This window comes from Danio rerio, chromosome 4, assembly GCF_049306965.1.
Source record: "Danio rerio strain Tuebingen ecotype United States chromosome 4, GRCz12tu, whole genome shotgun sequence".
NCBI lineage: Eukaryota > Metazoa > Chordata > Actinopteri > Cypriniformes > Danionidae > Danio > Danio rerio.
This window is the reverse complement of record NC_133179.1, coordinates 47,707,391-47,727,195: the sequence shown is the minus strand read 5'-3', so window position 1 is coordinate 47,727,195 and position 19,805 is coordinate 47,707,391. Positions and strand designations below refer to the sequence as shown.

Here is a 19,805-nt window from a genome sequence, read left to right as displayed (position 1 = left end):
GTAAAAGCTGGGATCTCTGGGCATGTCCCCGGCAACAGAAGAAAAAAAAAACCTCTCATTTGGGACTGAGGTTTCTGGGACAGAGAGATATGATTTAGCCAAGGTTGACAGCAGTGGGTAACGTTGTGCAATGTCTTTCCACCACTTGAGAGGACAAGCCATGAGTGAGATAGAGGTCTCTTTATGGTACAAGTCAATGTCTGCATCAATCTAACAAGTGTGCTGTGTTCTGCAGTCACCATGACTGTTTTTAGTCGTATTCCCCGACTTATATTTTACCATAGTCTGGCAGTGCCTGCATACTGTTTTTTTCTTTGTCTGTCACCTTTTCTCCTTTATCGGATCTTTTTAGAAAGAAACCGAATTTTTTCCACACATCTGATTTAAAACCCGCTTTAGGTTCGATCATTTCCATTTTTCTTCCCCTCTACTAGCAACACACTCCATCTCCGCGTTACTGGATCTGTAGTAACAACAGACCGGAAAGAATGATGGCCACACCTAGGCTGATGGGAATTGTAGTTCCCGCTACCTCCCGTTCGCTTAATTTTCCTAAGCAAACTTTTCTCAGAAATATAGTTTTATTGAGTCATGCGCCTACGGTAATATTGAAAACAATTACTAATGCGGTATGACGGTATTTACAATATTGTTACATCCCTAGTGCCAGTACTTTAATACAAATAATACGCAGTTATCACAGGTAATCCATAATAGACATTGGAGAAAACTCGCACCAAAGGCACGATTGTGTCCGGATCCAATATTATCGCTTAGACAAGAGAAGAGGAAAGCCAGCGCAACAGGTCAAATGTACAAAGTGAGAGAGAGGCAGAGATGAAGTTTTACAGCAATTCTCTGTATAGTGAAATAGTGGCTCGTGTGCTGTGCAGCCTTCACTCACCCTCGCCTCCGTCCTAGTATTGCGACATCGCGCAGTGGAGATAAATGACTTTAGTACGTAATAACTTGTTCCAATATCGATCACTTTGACACCCCTAGTAACGAGTAACGATGCAGCACATAAAAAGTTTATCGAAGTATTAAACTTATTAAAAATATGTACTGAAGTAAAAGTGTAAGTTAATATCGATCAGGGGTTTATTAGCTCATTTCAATGAATCGGATCCTGAAGATTCGAATCATTGACTCGACTCAATTGAGTCAGATTGAATCAGATTAAAAGATTCACACTTTATCTACCATTTGTCCCGCAAATAGAAGACATCGTATCTTACCAATCTTGTTAATATTATTTACGTGGCCAACGATAATAACATAACACAGTATTGGATGATCTTTTAGCAAGGTAACAAGATCTACAGCTCGAGGCAATGACTTAGAAGCACATAAACAAGAACACAGTTCTTACAAAATGAGTACAAAGATTTATTGAGCTACACTACGATAAATGAAACTAACTACGTAATAAGCAAACAACAAACAAACACACACACACATTCACACATACACACAAAGGCAGTTCAGAGGATGCAAAATGAGTTCACAACGTCCCAAATTAATTCTAATAACGTTACTTCTTGCAAGATCTTAGAATAACACCTGAGAAACCACAAAAGCAGAGATATGGCTTATCTTTAACTGCTTAAGATCAATCTGCACAAGATCAGCAAGAGACAACATTAGTTTGTGTTACTTGCGCCCTTTTTGCTGAAGTCGAATCTCCCTCGCCGGCTGGCCTTGGGGAAACACGGTGCTCCTGATTGGGTGGTTTCTCGCTTCGATGACGTCTTTGGGATTCACGCGCTCGTGAATGGCTGTTGTCCTGGGTTACCGAGGTGACGGACTGCTGAGAGTCGGTTTGCGGAAGTTCATGCAGCTTCGGGAGTCCCGAAACTTAAGAGATTTGCGTGGAAGTTCGTAGTGACCCAATCGCGTGGCGGCGCGGTGTCCGGGCAGGCGAAAGGGGGCAGAGAGCAAAAGCATGCGCAAGCTAGCTGATGCAAAAAGCAAAGTTTCATTGTCGCAGGGCGTTTTTAAGTGACCTGGTCTGGTTCGTCCCCATGGCACTGTCTGCCAATGAGCAGTTGCCATAAAGGGCGGGGCCACGCCCCGTACTGACGTAGGAAAGGTCATTAATTAACAGACTGCATGTAGATTTCACGTGGTAGAATTCTTGCAAGATTGAAACTATCTTACATCAAACGTTACAAGATGAATACTGTTTGTACTACTAGTTTTTCATTTACACCAACGTATTGCAAATGTCACTAGCTTTCGTTCAATACCAGACATCATACATTTCAGACACATAAAGATTATTTTACTCTGTTATAAGGGTTAAAACAACACATTGATTAACCTAGTTGATTGGAATAAACAGCATATGAGGAACATTATGGCATATTATTCAAAGATACATCTGCCTTAGTTCTAACATTAGGGGTTAGCTTTTATTCATATGCATTAATGTTTCTAGAGATCTCTTTGTCTCTATGAAATGGTGCTTCTAGCAGGATGTGCCCAAGGCGAGCACATGACCAGGAGTCAATTAAAAGTCTCGTGAAATGGTTTCCGCTGAAGATCCTGTAAGGGCCATTGTTTTTAATTTAACTGATTTAATTAATCATTGGCTAGTTAGCCGAAGGGTACCAGAACATCTGCATAGAAGTACTGGTCAGAGGAGCCCGAAATCAATTGGCGCTCTGTTATCCTGATGGTATAAGCCCTCAAGCTAGTTCAATGAATGAGACCATTGGAGATGCCCAAGATTTCAGATTCAACTTGTGTTGACCACTGAAAAATGCAGATGAGTTCCTACAGTCCCCCTTTGTCTGGTGATGTTCCCGGTGTGAACATTGGCAGGCACTGGAACAAACAGGCAGAAGCAGAGAGAACAGGCAACACAAGACACAAACAACATCATCACTAACTGAATCTTGGTGCAGGGTTTAGGCACTTTGGAATGCTCGGGTTAGCAATGCTTAAGGTGTAGAAGAGCATAGTTTAGTATGATCAGAATTTAGGCTTTTAAGACTAACCGAGGTATTGAAGGTTCAACGAAGTTGTATAGGCATTATTTCAATCTGTAAAGAATTACATTTTTGGTCAGCGTTATCGCATCTAAGCATGCGCAAGATGTAGGGCGTGCACATTTGAACAACTTTTGGATGGTCTTTACTCGCTCGTGGAGGAAGAGGGCAAGTGTCAAAGTCAACGTATACCCTACAATGCTGTTTTGACCAGAGTCAAACCAATAAATTTTATTCTTTACCCTCAATCCCTTTTTCGGTTCTGGATTGAAGATGAAGAAATGTGGTAAACAAATCTTTTGAGTTTTCGCCTAAAACGTGTCGTCAGACAGGTGCTACAACGTTAAATTACCAATACAGCGATCACACCTTTAAGGCATTGATCCGTGAGGCTTAGTGAAAAGAGTCAATCCTAATTCTGAGCTCTGGACTTAAACATCATCTGTGGGGGTTCCCTGATGAGGCAAGAGAAATTTAAAGACAGAGAGAAAGAGAAAGAAAAGAACACTGAGACATAAGGACATTGAGTGAGGTTAAGACAAACAAATGTCCCATATGTAATAGCTCCTCTCTACTAGAGATTGGTCCTAGTAGTGCAGTGGAGGGGAGAGTGCATGTATTGGGTTTAGGAAACATAGCTAGGGCTAGGTGTCTTCCTAAAATGGCACAAATGACAAAAACAGGTTAGCGTTAAAATAAGAGTTTAGGATAGTGGGTCTGTGTCAGCAGGTTGGTCCCTCCCCCTTTCTGGTCACTTGGAGTTGAGGGACTGGAGTTGGCATGGCACAGGTAGGATTTGGATTGATTCTGAGTTCAGCTGCGTGGCAAACGATCAAGACAGCACTCCTAGGAATTGGAAGAGTTTCGTCCACAAGTGTTTGTGTGATGCAGTGGTGACCTGAGGCATCAGGTGTTGAGTTAGCATCTAACTCTGGTGTTCAGGTACAGTCTATTGAGTCTTTGAAGTTATGGTGCTTACAGTTCTCTGTAACTGAGGTGAAGAGGTGCTGTTTAGTGAGGTCGTTGCTTATCAGGCAGAATCAGGTTTTCCTTTCCTTTCCCACTTCCGATCCGCTTCCCTTCGTTGGAAGAACTCTTTCAGGATCATTTTCATCAGTTCTTGAGGGTCAAAACATGGTGATGTTGTCCCTTGTGGGGATTCAGTTGGAGTTCGATCAGCGTGGAATCTTTGTGAGTTCTTTCGTTGACCTCTTGGGCTGGTTGTATCAAGGTGATGTTGCTTTACCTTGGAAGTACCACTTGATTCCCACGAGCTTGTCCCCCTTTGGTTTACAAATGAGGTAGACCTGTTCCACGGTCTCTCCCGGTGACGTTCAGGTGAGTGTTGTCGTCCAGACAGTCCTTTCCAGCGACGGTTCCGCTGTTTGGGTCTGGTATCAGCATGACAGTCTCGTTGTCTGTTGTAAGACGACACATTCCACTCACTGGGAGGTAGTCTAGCATTGTCTGGGCCTCGGGCACCCTCAAGGGCCACATCTTGACTTTGAGTGTTGAAGTCATAAACAGCAGGGATTTTGGCACTCTTCTCTGAAGCCGTCTTTTGTTTGACGTAGGCTTTGTGTGCCAAATCTCGTAATTGCTGAGTGTTCATGGTGTGGGGGCATGCAAGAACCCCAAGATGGTGGCTTACCCCAGGATGGAGGTTTCTCAGGAAGAGGATTTTGAAGTTCAGGTCCTCTTCCATCTCAGGTTCATTGCGGGTGCCGAAGTAGGCTCGTCTGAGTCTGCTGTAGTAGGCTTGAGAAGACTCATGGCGACCTTGTTTCGTCTCCAGGGCAGCTACAAGTCCTTGTTCAGACTCGATGTCATCAAACTCTCTGATGAGGGCTTCTCGGAGCAGGAGGTAGTCAGTCTTTGTGTGAGCCGGCTGACGGTCCAGGAAGCTGCGCACTTCAGGGCTGGAGGTTGCTCGGAGCAAATACAGTCTATCTTTGTCAGTGACATTGGGTCGCATTTCCAGGTGAAAGTCAATGTCCTGCAGATAGGCGTGAACATCTTGGCTACCTGGCAAATTCGGCGTGAACTTGCCCAGGTTCTTGACTAGCTTGTCAAGGTCTCTGAGGTCCAGGCCACATGGTGATACGTGGTTGTCTGGAACAGAAGGAGATGGTGAGGGTTTTGGCAGTGACCCCTCAGCTTTCTCATTGTGTGTCAGTTCATATGCATGCTTGAGTTCATCTTTAGTGCTGTTGGACTCTTCTTTGATGTAGTCCAGCTGCTGCGTTAGTCGTCTGACCTCATGTCTAGCTTCACTCAGGTGAGTTTCGAGGGCTTTGATTCTGCTGTCCTTGTCTTTAGAGTCAGCATTTACTTCTTCCAGTAGCTGTTCGACATACTCAAGCTTGTTAGCGACGTCAGCATGTTCGGCTTTGGCTTGCTCCATTTCTTGGGTGGTGGCGGCTAGAGTCTCGTGAAGTTTATCAATCTCCTCTTCGGCAGCTTGATCAGTCTCATCTGGCTGTTCCGGTCGTTCCTGAGCCTCCAGTTCTAGCTGGTTGATGCGGGACTGCACATGTGTCAGCTTGTGCTGGAGCTGGGCGGAATGCCTATCACTTAGCTTAAGGGTGGTGATGAGGACGTGACTCAAAGTACCTGTGATCTTGGCTAGGTCTTTGTGATTGTAGCTTTTGCTCGGGTCTTGCTTCATAAGGCTGTTCAGGTTCTCATCCAGCTGGTCCTGTGTCAGATGCTGTAGCGTTTCGGCGGCCTTAGGGAGGGGGCTGTCAGTTGCAACACTTAGCCATGCTTCTAGGTCCTTCCAGTGGCCAACAGGGTCTTTAGGGCGAGCCATGTTTGCGGCGGTGAGGGGGAAGACCTATAACCGACACTGACACAGACCTAGGGGAGAGAGAGAGAGGAAAGAACAAAAGAAAACAAAAACAAATGGCAAACAAAAAGTGTCAGGGTGTAATGTCAGGTGCGAGCTACTGTTGAGTGTGGAATAAACAAGTGGGTGTTGTTCTCTGTGACTGTGATCCTCTAGGGGGCGTGCATCTAACTTGTAGTCTCTGTTGGGACAGTCAGTAAACACACACAGTTAGAGAACAGAGGAAGAGAAGAAGACTGACAAGGAGTAGAGTGATAATTGGCTGCTTCCAGGTTCCTAGAGAGAACAATTCCTTTAGCTTTTGTCAAGCATTAGGTGAAAGGATGCTTCTCGGCTGGAAGTTGGAAATGGGGAGCTCTAAACACCAGGACTGTGATTGTTATTAAATTTCCTCCGCTGTGAAAGAAAGTACAATAACAATGACAGTATTGGTTTCTTACTCATTAGGATTGACACCATACACCAAGTAGACCACTTTTGGATGGGGATCTAAAATCAAATTTGAAAACACCTGTCTTCTGGTTGACTCGTTTCGTCCTTAATTAGGTAGCGTCCTATGGCGAGAAAGGGTAGAGAGTCAGATAATTATAACATGAAATGTTTAAGTTTCACAACTTCTGTTAAATGTTTCTCACGTTCTCTGCTTTCATGATTCACACAGGTACAATCTCAAAAGGGCAGCGGTAGTCAACTCGGAAGAAGACAGTTAAAGGAAACAATAGAAAGTGAAGCAAGTTTTCAAATTACAAAGTTAACAAAGTGGTGGCACTGTTGAGTCAATACATCAAAAGGGGTTGGTTTATTGTGTTATCAAGATAACTAATTAGCCTAAGTAGACAGGAAAATCCTATATTTCCTTTGGGGTTTGGCTAATCGAAGGCTACTGCTCTGGTATGCTAGGTTTAACGATGACTTGAGTTCAGTTGTAGCCACCTACAGGCTACACTGTCTCATTGCATCAACCAAACACCAGGGGGAGCACTGTCCTGTGAGGTAATTTAATACCTAAAGGATAATTAAAAAAAAAACTTGATTGCAAATTAATTTAAAACTAATTCAATTAGTAATGACATTAAATGATTCAGAAATATGATTTTTATCAATAACCTTGATTAAGAGTTGCTATAATTAAATTAATCAATAATTGTTATAGAAAAGGAAAACCAAACATCAATTAACTATTAATGAAATTAAAATTTTCAAATAGTAATAATGTTGGTTGAGACTAACACTCAGTGAGGTTGTCATTAAAGTCATAAACACAATTATGATTTAATTAATCAGCAAGCATTCCTGCAAATCAGTTATGAGAACAAATCAATTTCAAAATCAATGATGATAGGGAATGCGTGGTATTCCTGATGTCATTAAATTTGATCAAAAGTGTTTATTTAAAATTAATCAATAACTGTTATTAAGATAGGGCAGCCAAGCATCAATGAACTATTAAATGAAATTAAAATTTCAGAATAGTGATTGTGTTTGTAAAGTCCTAGGACAATAAATGTTATAATTTAATTAATCCGTAAACACTGTGCTTATAAATCAACTTCAAATATCAACAGTCATAGAAAATGATTGTTCCTATAATGTTGATAAGTTTCAGAAGAGGAAAGCATTAATCACTAATTAAGCCTTAAGCATTAATTTGATTGAGCAATCAAAAGCATTATGTTATAGTCATAAACTATAATTCATTGCTAATAAACCAACAACTTATGAGCATTTGAATTAATAAAACAGGCCAGGTTCAGCAGGAAAAGCATTTGACAAATGTGATTAAACCAGCGATGAATTCGCGTACAATAGGGTTTATTAAATCTGCATTAGTCACAGCCTTTTCCAAGAAAGGGGGAAAATTAGAAATAAGGCAAATAGCCTATAAAGAGTGAGAATCGAGATTCAAATTCTTGCTAGCGTGAGGTTGTCACTTCAACTTAACACACTGCATTCAAGACCATAAGAAGAGCGCTACTACACTAGCCTCTAATGCTATAATGGTATAGCCATACCACACACTTCAATGCAACAGCGTGAGCTTCAGTTAGCTTAGCCTTGTGCTAATGTCTACAGCCGATGCAAGCGCGGAGGACTGCGCATGCGCACTTGAGAGTACTCTGAAAAGTCTTCCAGGACTTTCGGGAGGCTGTTACTATGACGACGTACACAGAATGAACCAATATGCGGTTATGCCCACAAACATACATGCATTACATGAAATGGCGGCGCATTTCACACTGCTCAACATAATATAGCACTATTATGATCTCGGCGGATCCTAGCGCTCTGTGTCGAGACTATTCACAGTCAAAGACACGCGTGGATTCAATCACGCACACTTTACTTGATCAAGATAAGTTCTCCCGTGAGAATACGCTCTGCCGCTCTCTCGAGCGCGGCGCGCTGAGTTCACTAACTCTGTTGTTAGTGAATTAAATGGCAAAAAGACAGTTAGCTACTCTGTGCTTAATTTGACCAGGGAGAAATGCACAGTTAGTCTTTAAAGCTGGGACACGCACCTTTAAATCAACTATGAAGGCCTTATAGGAGAAAGAATAAGGAACACGCTTATTGTTTCTCAATCCGTGCGCTTTACAGCGACATATCGTTTTTGTCTCGTGGACAAATAACTATTTACTGCAGTTCGCTTTCTCAAAAGCACTGGAGTTGCGCATTCGTGCGTTTCAACACACTGGGTACCACAATGAATCATACAGTAACACAACAACTTTGTTTCTCTGTCTCTGATCTATTCTTCCGGACAAAATAGAAAAGATAAACAATGTTTTTGTGCTTAAGTCAGATCGTGCTGTGCCCGCATTCTCCACCATTAATATGTAGGGGATCAACCTACGTTTTAATATCGATCAGGGGTTTATTAGCTCATTTCAATGAATCGGATCCTGAAGATTCGAATCATTGACTCGACTCAATTGAGTCAGATTGAATCAGATTAAAAGATTCACACTTTATCTACCATTTGTCCCGCAAATAGAAGACATCGTATCTTACCAATCTTGTTAATATTATTTACGTGGCCAACGATAATAACATAACACAGTATTGGATGATCTTTTAGCAAGGTAACAAGATCTACAGCTCGAGGCAATGACTTAGAAGCACATAAACAAGAACACAGTTCTTACAAAATGAGTACAAAGATTTATTGAGCTACACTACGATAAATGAAACTAACTACGTAATAAGCAAACAACAAACAAACACACACACACATTCACACATACACACAAAGGCAGTTCAGAGGATGCAAAATGAGTTCACAACGTCCCAAATTAATTCTAATAACGTTACTTCTTGCAAGATCTTAGAATAACACCTGAGAAACCACAAAAGCAGAGATATGGCTTATCTTTAACTGCTTAAGATCAATCTGCACAAGATCAGCAAGAGACAACATTAGTTTGTGTTACTTGCGCCCTTTTTGCTGAAGTCGAATCTCCCTCGCCGGCTGGCCTTGGGGAAACACGGTGCTCCTGATTGGGTGGTTTCTCGCTTCGATGACGTCTTTGGGATTCACGCGCTCGTGAATGGCTGTTGTCCTGGGTTACCGAGGTGACGGACTGCTGAGAGTCGGTTTGCGGAAGTTCATGCAGCTTCGGGAGTCCCGAAACTTAAGAGATTTGCGTGGAAGTTCGTAGTGACCCAATCGCGTGGCGGCGCGGTGTCCGGGCAGGCGAAAGGGGGCAGAGAGCAAAAGCATGCGCAAGCTAGCTGATGCAAAAAGCAAAGTTTCATTGTCGCAGGGCGTTTTTAAGTGACCTGGTCTGGTTCGTCCCCATGGCACTGTCTGCCAATGAGCAGTTGCCATAAAGGGCGGGGCCACGCCCCGTACTGACGTAGGAAAGGTCATTAATTAACAGACTGCATGTAGATTTCACGTGGTAGAATTCTTGCAAGATTGAAACTATCTTACATCAAACGTTACAAGATGAATACTGTTTGTACTACTAGTTTTTCATTTACACCAACGTATTGCAAATGTCACTAGCTTTCGTTCAATACCAGACATCATACATTTCAGACACATAAAGATTATTTTACTCTGTTATAAGGGTTAAAACAACACATTGATTAACCTAGTTGATTGGAATAAACAGCATATGAGGAACATTATGGCATATTATTCAAAGATACATCTGCCTTAGTTCTAACATTAAGAGATTAGCTTTTATTCATATGCATTAATGTTTCTAGAGATCTCTTTGTCTCTATGAAATGGTGCTTCTAGCAGGATGTGCCCAAGGCGAGCACATGACCAGGAGTCAATTAAAAGTCTCGTGAAATGGTTTCCGCTGAAGATCCTGTAAGGGCCATTGTTTTTAATTTAACTGATTTAATTAATCATTGGCTAGTTAGCCGAAGGGTACCAGAACATCTGCATAGAAGTACTGGTCAGAGGAGCCCGAAATCAATTGGCGCTCTGTTATCCTGATGGTATAAGCCCTCAAGCTAGTTCAATGAATGAGACCATTGGAGATGCCCAAGATTTCAGATTCAACTTGTGTTGACCACTGAAAAATGCAGATGAGTTCCTACAGTAAGTAGGAGAAAAAAAATTAATACTTCAGTAAAGTACAGATACTGCCTTTTAGTAATTAAGTACAGTAGTGAAGTAGTTCTACTTCGTTACTATACATCTTTGGAAAGGTGTACATTCCAGCCTTTATGCAGATGTTGTACAGATATGTCTCATGTCTGAGAGGTAAATATTTAGCTGTTTGTTTGGCTGTTACCTCAGAACTTTTATTTTCTGATGCGTTAACCAGTCAGGCACAGAATGAAAAAGTATTCCCTGTCATTTTGTTGTAATTATAAATATATACAAATAAAAATAGGCCATTAACAGTGTAACTACCCGCCGGTTATTAAACAGTCCACGCTTCCAAATACTGATGTCCACCATGCGTTTCATTTATTGAACACCGTGAAAACTGCACAATCAACACAATCAAAAGGACATCAAAATAAACAAATAATATATAAAACAATGTTTAGTTTACCGTGTTGGCCTGATAACCAGCTGTAGAATAAGCAGGAGCATTAAACAGGTGCTTGCATTGAGATCTCACTATCCTGAGTGACCATACAAACTCTTGCAGGTTAAATCAATCAATGAGAATCATGTGACTTTCCACTCAAGCCAACCGGAAACAAAGAAATTAGTAACAAACATATACCAATACACATTCAAATAATGAAATTCAAAACAATAAACAACATTACAAGCTGACCAATCAGCATCAGCTACAAACAGCTTTCAAATCTGTGTCTTATTAATATGACCAAAATGACTTTTATGAGAAACTTGGAGAACTGGACTGACACGGTTTCAATTTACTATAACTTCTTTGTTAAGTGTCTTTGACAGAATTCACATTGTAAAAACACTAGATAAATGAAGATGATTGGAATCTGCTTAAGTGTGTACACGTTAATGGACCAAACAAACTATGATCTGATTTATTTTACATTTATCATGCATCAAAATTACATTGTGTGTGTGTTTTGATGAGAGTTTTTAAGACTTAATGAAAACTAATGTTTATTTATTTATTTCAGACCTAATTGAAGAGAAGGAGAGGAGTAAAGAGGAGGAACATCATGTTAAAATTGAGGAAAAAACTCATTTACAGACTGATGGTATATTGAAAAGGAGAGACAAAAATAGTTTCACCTGCACTCAGTGTGGAAAGATTTTGGCAAGCAAAAGCAAACTTAAGGTTCACATGAGGATCCACACCGGAGAGAAACCATTCACATGCACTCAGTGTGGGAAGAGTTTCAGCATATCATCATCCCTTAATCTACACATGAGGATCCACACTGGAGAGAAACCATTCACATGCACTCAGTGTGGGAAGAGTTTCAGCCACTTATCACCTTTTAATAAACACATGAGGATCCACACTGGAGAGAAACCATTCACATGCACTCAGTGTGGGAAGAGTTTCAGCTTATCAACATCCCTTAATCTACACATGAGGATCCACGCAGGAGAGAAACCATTCACATGCACTCGGTGTGGGAAGAGTTTCAACTGCTCATCAAACCTTAGTAAACACATGATGATCCACACTGGAGAAAAACCATTCACGTGCACTCAGTGTGAGAAGAGTTTTAGGATATCATCATCCCTTAATCTACACATGAGGATCCACACTGGAGAGAAACCATTCACATGCACTCAGTGTGGGAACAGTTTCAGCCAATCATCATCTCTTAATAAGCACATGAGGATCCACACTGGAGAGAAACCATTCACATGCACTCAGTGTGGGAAGAGTTTCAACCGATCAGAACACCTTAATCTACACATGAGGATCCATACCGGAGAGAAACCATTCACATGCACTGAGTGTGAGAAGAGTTTTACCTGCTCATCACACCTTAATCGACACATGAGGAAACACACTGGAGAGAAACCATACGCATGCACTCAGTGTGGGAAGATTTTCAGCCAATCATCATGCCTTAATCTACACATGGTAAGCCACAACGGAGAGAAACCATGAACTACGAAACTCTGACGGACTCTGACCTGCGAAATCGCATCACTTGACTGTGAGACCAATCGAAGATCAAAACATGACCTCTCTGGACCGAAATTCTAAAAAATGTTCCAATCGCACACTGTTTTTAATGTCTAATCATCTTGTTTGTTCCCGCTCCTTTTCGCAACACCATACAACAGAATTTTGCATGCTCAAACTCTAGTGTGACCGCAGCTTTGGCGTGGGATGAGTTTCAGTAACTCTTCAGACCTTAATAAACGCATGAAGACCCACACTGGGGAGAAACCATTCACATGAACTCAGTGTAAGAAGAGTTTTAACCGATCAGCAAACCTTAATGAACACATGAAGATCCACACTGGTGTGAAAGAGTAATTGTGCTTTGAGTGTGAGAAGACTTTTATTACAAAATTGAAACTGCACCAGACGTTTTACACTTGAGAGACCATACAAGTGTTCACACTGTGACGAGAGGTTTAATCAGTTAACACATCTGAATCACACAAAAGAGAATTCACACTGGAGAGAAACTGTACATCTGAAATCTGATGTGTCTACAGAATTGGACAAAAAGTTGCACACATTACATGAAACATACAAAACATTTTCTCATGTAGGGATGTCCCGATACAACATTTTAACTTCTGATACGATACCGATATTGCAGCTTTCAGTACGAACCGATACCGATATATCATTTTTTAATTTTATAAAATATCTTAAATGAATGAACAAAAATAAATTTTTAAAGTGCAAAATGCTAATTTAAGGTCACTTCAGTTAATAATTTTTTTATCATCAGCAAATAGTAGAAACAGCTGAGAGCAGGAACATATGAAAAAAATATTGTTAATTGAACAACTGCTAAAAGTTCAGTGTCCAAAGTGTCGATTTCAAACACAGCTTTTTGGTGAATTTTTGATCCAGTTGAGCTGAAAAATATCTTTCACACTGGGCAGCAGAAATAATTTATTGTTAAGTTAATAAAAATGTGCAGTATGGTTAGTACAAACATTTTCATGACCAGATCAATTTAATCTTTGTTTGTATCATAAGAACATTATGGCTGTATCAATTTTCCCAAACATTATTAATTTTATAATATTATATATTGCACATATTATCTTTAACATAAATATACTTGCAAAAGCTGGATTGAAACACACCTTTTCTCCACCGCACATACAATAATATGACTTTTAAGAATAATTTTATTTATGAAAATTCATTTTATTTGCATAATATATTGCACAGATTCCACCCTACTGCCCACATGGGAAAAATTAGACAATGTGAAGAACTGCAAACTGGTGTGCAAAGCTGACACTTTTTATCAGAGCACTTTATCTTTCTGGGCTTTTTAACGAAGAGTTAATCATGGCAATGTCTCTAATTAAATTTTCCTTCTGCCCCAAAAGTAATACCATTCTTTCTTTTAAACTGTAACGGCCCTCAGCAACAGAATGATTTCTTATTCTTATTTAACAGACAATTAACGAAAAAAAGAAAAGCGGAGCTGCGGCAAAATAATGGATAAAAAGAGTGAGGATATGGTCAAGTAAATAAATAAATGAAAAAAAAAGTGCAACTGCTGCTTTCTCCGTTTACCATGCTGGAGAGGAACAATCTGCGCAAAAGAAGCGCAGAGTTGGTTTCATTGAATACAGCTCTCATCTGATTGGCTGAAAGGTACGAGTAGTCCTGACTCTGGCAGGTCTCAAAAATACACACACACACGTATCCAGGGGGAGTCGTACGTGAAAGAGGATTTGCACATTCTCATTCAGGATGAACTCGTAAGTTTTAAACATTCAAACTTTTTGTACACTCTTATACATTTGCAAATGGTGTTTTGCATTTGTGAAACGTATTTTATAAAAAATGTATTTTTATTTTGTGCACGTGAATTTTTTTTTGTGAATATAAATATTTTACGCACGTGAATTTGGTTTTATGCACGTAAATTTGGCTACGCATGTGTATTTATTTATTTACTTACTTTATTTATACTGGGACAATGTACAACATGACATGTTGTGCCAGAGTTAGCTATAAAGCTAATTTACATATGTAGTCCCAGGGCAGGAAGTAACAAATTTAACACTTATAACAAATACAATATACACTTACAGTACAATAAATACAATACATCATTGTCAATAAAATGAAATCAAATCAGTGGCTGCATATTTGGTTTTGTTTTAGCCAGATTTTAAGAACAGTTTTAAAACGATTAAAAGTGCTGCTCTCTCTGATATACACTGGTATTTTATTCCATCTTTCTGCTGCTTTAACTGAAAAAACTGATTGTCCAAAAGCAGTTCTCTTAAGTTTAACTGAACAATCACCTCTAACAGATAACCTAGTCTGTCTTATATTGTCCTTGCCGACGATCACACATTGTTTGAGGGGTGGTGGTGCAAGATCATGAAATATTTAATACATTAAACACACATCAACATAAAATAAGAAACTGTCAAATGTTAGTAATTTTTGTTGTGCAATACAGTTGCAATGATGATAGCTCCTTGGCTTTTTAGCTAAAATTTTAACAGTTTGTTTATATATAACATACAATGGTTTTAATGTTGTAATGTTCGTATGCGACCAGCTTGTAGCACAATAAGATAAATGAGGTAAAATCATTGTATTCATAAAAAGTTTAGCAGCAGCCATAGGTAACTGATGCCTAATGTTTCTATAGATCCTCAGGCTTGCTCTAGCACTTTTGGAAACCTTCCTAATGTGTTTTTTAAAATTTAAATTGGAGTCAATAATTATACCTAAATATTTAAAATGATCAACAATATTTATTACTTCTCCATTAACTAAAATATCTGAGCAATGCTCCTCATTTTTCTTAATTGAAAAAAACATTCCCACAGTTTTACTTACATTGAGGGTAAGACATGAACGATATAACCAATCTGAAACCTTTTTGAGTGCAGCAGTTAGTTTTTTAGCAGCATGTTCTTTGGTTTTAGCGTGAGTATATAGTACCGTGTCGTCTGCATACATTTGAACCTGAACTTCTGGACACACTGTAGGCAGATCATTAATGTATAAACTAAACAAAATTGGTCCAATAATTGATCCTTGTGGAACTCCAAAATTACAATTGATGTATGGTGAGCATGCACCATTAATTCTTGTACATTGCTTTTTTGATTTAAAATATGACTTCATCCATGATAATGCGTTAACAGAAAAATAAAACCTTGATAATTTAGATAAAAGTATGTTGTGGTTAACATTATCAAAGGCCTTTTTAAAATCAATAAAGACAGCACCAACAACTCCACCCCTATCTAGACTGCATTTAATTTGTTCAATAAAGTAACAGTTTGCTGTCTCCGTAGAATGACGTGCTCTAAATCCAAACTGCATAGAGTGTAATGGAAATTTATTTAAATTTAAATGCTCTACCAGCTGATTACAAACAACCTTTTCAATTACTTTAAAGGCAGTTGGTAAAATACTGATAGGCCTATAATTCACCAGATTAGTAGGATTAGTAGGGTGTTATTACTGCTGACTTCCTGGCACTTGGAACATAAGATTGTCTTATTGATAAGTTAACAAGGTGAGTTAAAGGTGTACTTAAAACATTTGCATACTTTTTAAAAAATGCTGAGTCACATTCAAAGGCATCTTTAGCTCTAGAACTCTTAAGTTGACTTAAAAAATTTTGTACACAAGATTCAGATACTTCAGAAATATTAAAAACAGTCAAATCATAATTTGGTAATGTAATGTCTTTACTTCTAAAACTAAATCCTTGTGCCAAATCTTGGGCTGAATCTATAAAAAAATTATTAAATAACCTAGCAATTTGATACTTATCTTGAATTAAACGTCCCTGAGATTGTAACTCAATGGCTTTATTATTAATAGTTATCTTTTTTTGCACTTTATTAATATTCTCCTATACTTCCCTACTATTGCCTTTTGCATTATTTATAAGATCAATAAGAAATATTGCTTCTGCTTGTCTTAGTTCCTTTACAACTTTATTACGCAGTTGCTGAAAGGTTCTTTTATCATGGGCTAACCCTGATTTAATTGATTTCTTTAGGGCATGATCCCTCTGTCTCATTAATTTCCACAATTGTTCATTTAACCAAGGTAAATTTTGCCTTTTTTGTTTTTTAGAGAAGGTGATATTTCTACTAAATTTACTTTTGGTTTTATTAATTTCTGCCATTAAACACTCAGATGCATCTTCTAGATTATCTGTAGATAATATCTAATTTTTTGATTTCCTCTTCAAATTAATTTTTAAGCTTTTTTGGTATAACATTTAACACATTTCTTTTATCTTGTTGATATAAAAACCTATGTTTTGTTAGTTTTCTTACCACTAATATAAGATTATGATCTGATATCCCTGTTAATAAGTTTATTGACTTTGTTACTCTTTCTGGTTTATTGCTAAAAATCAAGTCAATGTGGGTTTCAGATGATGAAGTAATTCTAGTAGGCCCCTGAATTAACTGCACTAGGTCAAAACTGCTTACTATTTCCTGAAGCTTTTTTCTTTGTAACTTTTCAGTCCAATTAATATTAAAATCTCCAACCAATATTAATTCTTTTTTTGGGTCGAGCTCTTTCATAAAATGTTTTAAATTATCATAAAACCCGCTCTTTGATGAAGGAGGTCTATATTCCTCCAATCCTCTTCAGTAGGTCTTGGTAAATGTGTAAGTGCCATGTTCCTGTTAATTGCAGCACATGTGTCCTTGATGGCTTTAGCCACTGTGCTCTCCCAAAAGGATAATGAAAGGCAATTGTTCTGACTGAGTTTCCTGTTGCCAAATACCTGTAAAGTAACCAATAATATCAATGTTATTTTCTCTGTTTTTGACAGAACATGAGTGCAGGATTAGATGGAAGGCACTTTGTGACAACTATATAAAGTGGAAAAAAGGCAGCAGTTGCCAAGTGGCTCTGGAGCAACACGTCAGCAGAAATGGAAATATGCTTTCCTGAATGTATTTTTACAGAATAGAAGGTACTTTTTATGGTAATGTAATTTAATATAGTAATGTAATAATTAAAAATGATGCATGCTAAGTTTGTTTTTACATTTAAGCACTGTAATATTGAACATTGTGCACAATTAGTAAATTTTCCCAGTACAATCAGTAATCTTGATTTTGAAAATCATATGGATGGATCAGTCAATGACAGTGATGTGGATACTCCACAAGAGGAAAGCCCAGAACTGGAGAGTGCAGAAAATAAAAATGAGGAACTTCAAGAAAGGCCCCAGAGACCCAGAAAAAAAAGAGATGACCCTAAAAGTCCGAACACAAAAATAAATGAAAAACTTGTGGACTTTTTAGTTACACCAACAGAGTCACCAAAACAACACGACGAAACAGAGCTTTACAATATCCTAATAATGATAATAATAATAACAACAACAACAAATACAACAGCAACAATAATATATTATCATTATTTATAATAACAATAATTATTATTAATAATAATTATTATTATTATCATCATATTATAATTATTGTTAAAGTATGATTTTTTTTCATTTCTAAAAAATAATAAATATTACATTTCATTTTATAATAAATAGCCTAATTATTTATTTATCTATTATTTATATGATACTAGAATATGTATTAGCTTAAGTGATGTTTTAGAATTGAATATGTAATGTTTAACTTTTCAATATTAGTAAAGCAAACCCAATGTGCCATTTAAAAAAATATTTCAATTAATATGTAAAGCGAGGACATGTTTTTACCAAATCTAATATTGAATTTTGTTTTAAATGCGTGTGCGTGTAAAACAATATAATTTGCACAAAGAAGTTATGGGTTCTTCTCTGAAAAAGTAGTTACTCCACCCAGTTAAGAGCATCATTATGGGTGTTTTACGTTATAACTAACGTGGTTCAAGTGATGGATCTGCGACAGAGAAAATGTGTTTTGCCAAGAAGTAAAATGAATATCACGCACATTAAATAAACAAAGAAAATTTAAACAAGATTTTAGTTTATGAAATGTATTAATGAGTTTTTTTTCTTTTTTTCTCAACAGCTTGATACAGCCATTTTACATGACAACTTGCTTATACATTTAAGCGTGATTCTGTTTTTACTCGATTGTAGCATGAAATTAGCTCATTTTATGAATATTAATAATCAACAATAACGGTTTATTCTTAATTATTAATATTCCGGCTTAAGCTTCAGTCAGCTTGGTCAAACCAACATATGATTGTGAATGATCATGCTCGCGCGACCGAGCGGATTCCCAGATTATGAATATTAATTATCAACAATAACGAATTATTGTTAATCATTAATATTCCGGATCAATTTATTGTTAACTTGACCAAACGAACACAAGCAGAGCCGCCGCTCTTCCGAGCGGACACGGTAATCTATTCATTTAGAACAAGGGAATTTAATTGCTACTTCTTGTGAAGTAGATTAATCATTCAAAAGTTTTAAACAACTTATAATAGCAAGGCAGGGGAATCTGTATTTCAGTGACATTTTCTCGTGAGGCAAACAATACAATTCATTTGATTATAAATGGAATTTATTGACTAGTCAGACGTAACGAACAAACAAACGCACAAACATACATTAAACACAAAACAAAGGTAAACCACGTGGAGATATCGGGTCTATAGAACGTGTAACAGCAAAGAGAAATAGTAAAGCTAGAAAATATAGATTTCAGATTAAAGAGTGACAAAACGTTCAGTTCCACACGCACCATTACGGACCACCAAGGTTATAAAAAACACCTTTTTGAAAAAAGGGGCACAGCTTAATCGCATAACTAAAATCACCTGGTCTTTCATGTCTGGCGGTCTCTCTTATGCGTCTCTCTTCCGTCGTGCTGAAACAACTCTTGATGTCCTTTGATGCGTGGAGTTTGTAACGCAGTTCGGACGAACACGATCGCAAACTTTAAACTGAATTTACTTTGCCGGAAAATAAAGAAAGCGTGGCGGGAAAAAGTCCATGCGGCTTAGAAAGCCACGTGTGGCCCGAGGGCCACCGTCAATGATGTTCCTTTTTGGGAAGTTCTCTTTCTGCCCAGATGTTTGGGGGGAAGTGTGCTTATACCTGCGGGTCACGTGACAACCCATACAGCATTCTGACCAATGATTTCAGGGGAAAGTTTGCGCGCGAACCTTCCTTTGTCTCTGGGCTGCGCGTATGCAAATTTGAGCGCCCGCCTAAAGCATGCGGACAGGCATTTAATACAGGGCTTTAAAGAATAAAGCAATGCAAGTTATGGTCTCGATCTATGCATCATGTGTTATAAAATGTCGAGGGCATTCTATTGACACCAAACACTCTACAAGTACATCACATAGTTCCCATATCCTTACATCATTGATGCTTTTAAAAAAGGCCTGCAAGCGTGAATGTGTATAGTCTATATCAGGTAT

The 19,805-nt window shown here is 38.4% G+C and overlaps 3 protein-coding genes across 5 annotated transcripts in view; 2 read left to right on the top strand and 1 right to left on the bottom strand.

Annotated features, from left to right (window-relative positions):
- The window catches only part of LOC101887036 (uncharacterized), a 491,406-nt gene that overhangs the window by 171,310 nt on the left and 300,291 nt on the right, over nt 1-19,805 (top strand). The gene's annotated exons all lie outside the window — the stretch shown is intronic.
- Nucleotides 1-19,805, top strand: part of LOC137490909 (uncharacterized) — a 42,965-nt gene that overhangs the window by 10,595 nt on the left and 12,565 nt on the right. The window contains exons 3-4 of one of the 3 annotated variants that reach the window (XR_011010949.2): nt 11,422-12,678; nt 17,242-17,385. Coding sequence is in view for 1 of the 3 variants with exons in the window: in XM_073947856.1 (XP_073803957.1) it covers nt 11,422-12,374 (953 nt within the window). In the remaining 2 variants the exon portion in view is untranslated. Of the gene's footprint in view, nt 1-11,421; nt 14,553-17,241; nt 17,386-19,805 lie in introns of those variants that run through there. The other 2 variants (XR_012402245.1, XM_073947856.1) reach the window with 2 other exon arrangements.
- LOC137490856 (uncharacterized) lies at nt 1,369-6,395 on the bottom strand. The gene is made up of 2 exons (XM_073947528.1): nt 6,353-6,395; nt 1,369-6,022 (listed from the first exon to the last, which is right to left on the bottom strand). The coding sequence occupies exon 2, from the start codon at nt 5,803-5,805 to the stop codon at nt 4,024-4,026; it is 1,782 nt and encodes a 593-aa protein (XP_073803629.1). The 5' UTR covers nt 5,806-6,022; nt 6,353-6,395; the 3' UTR covers nt 1,369-4,023.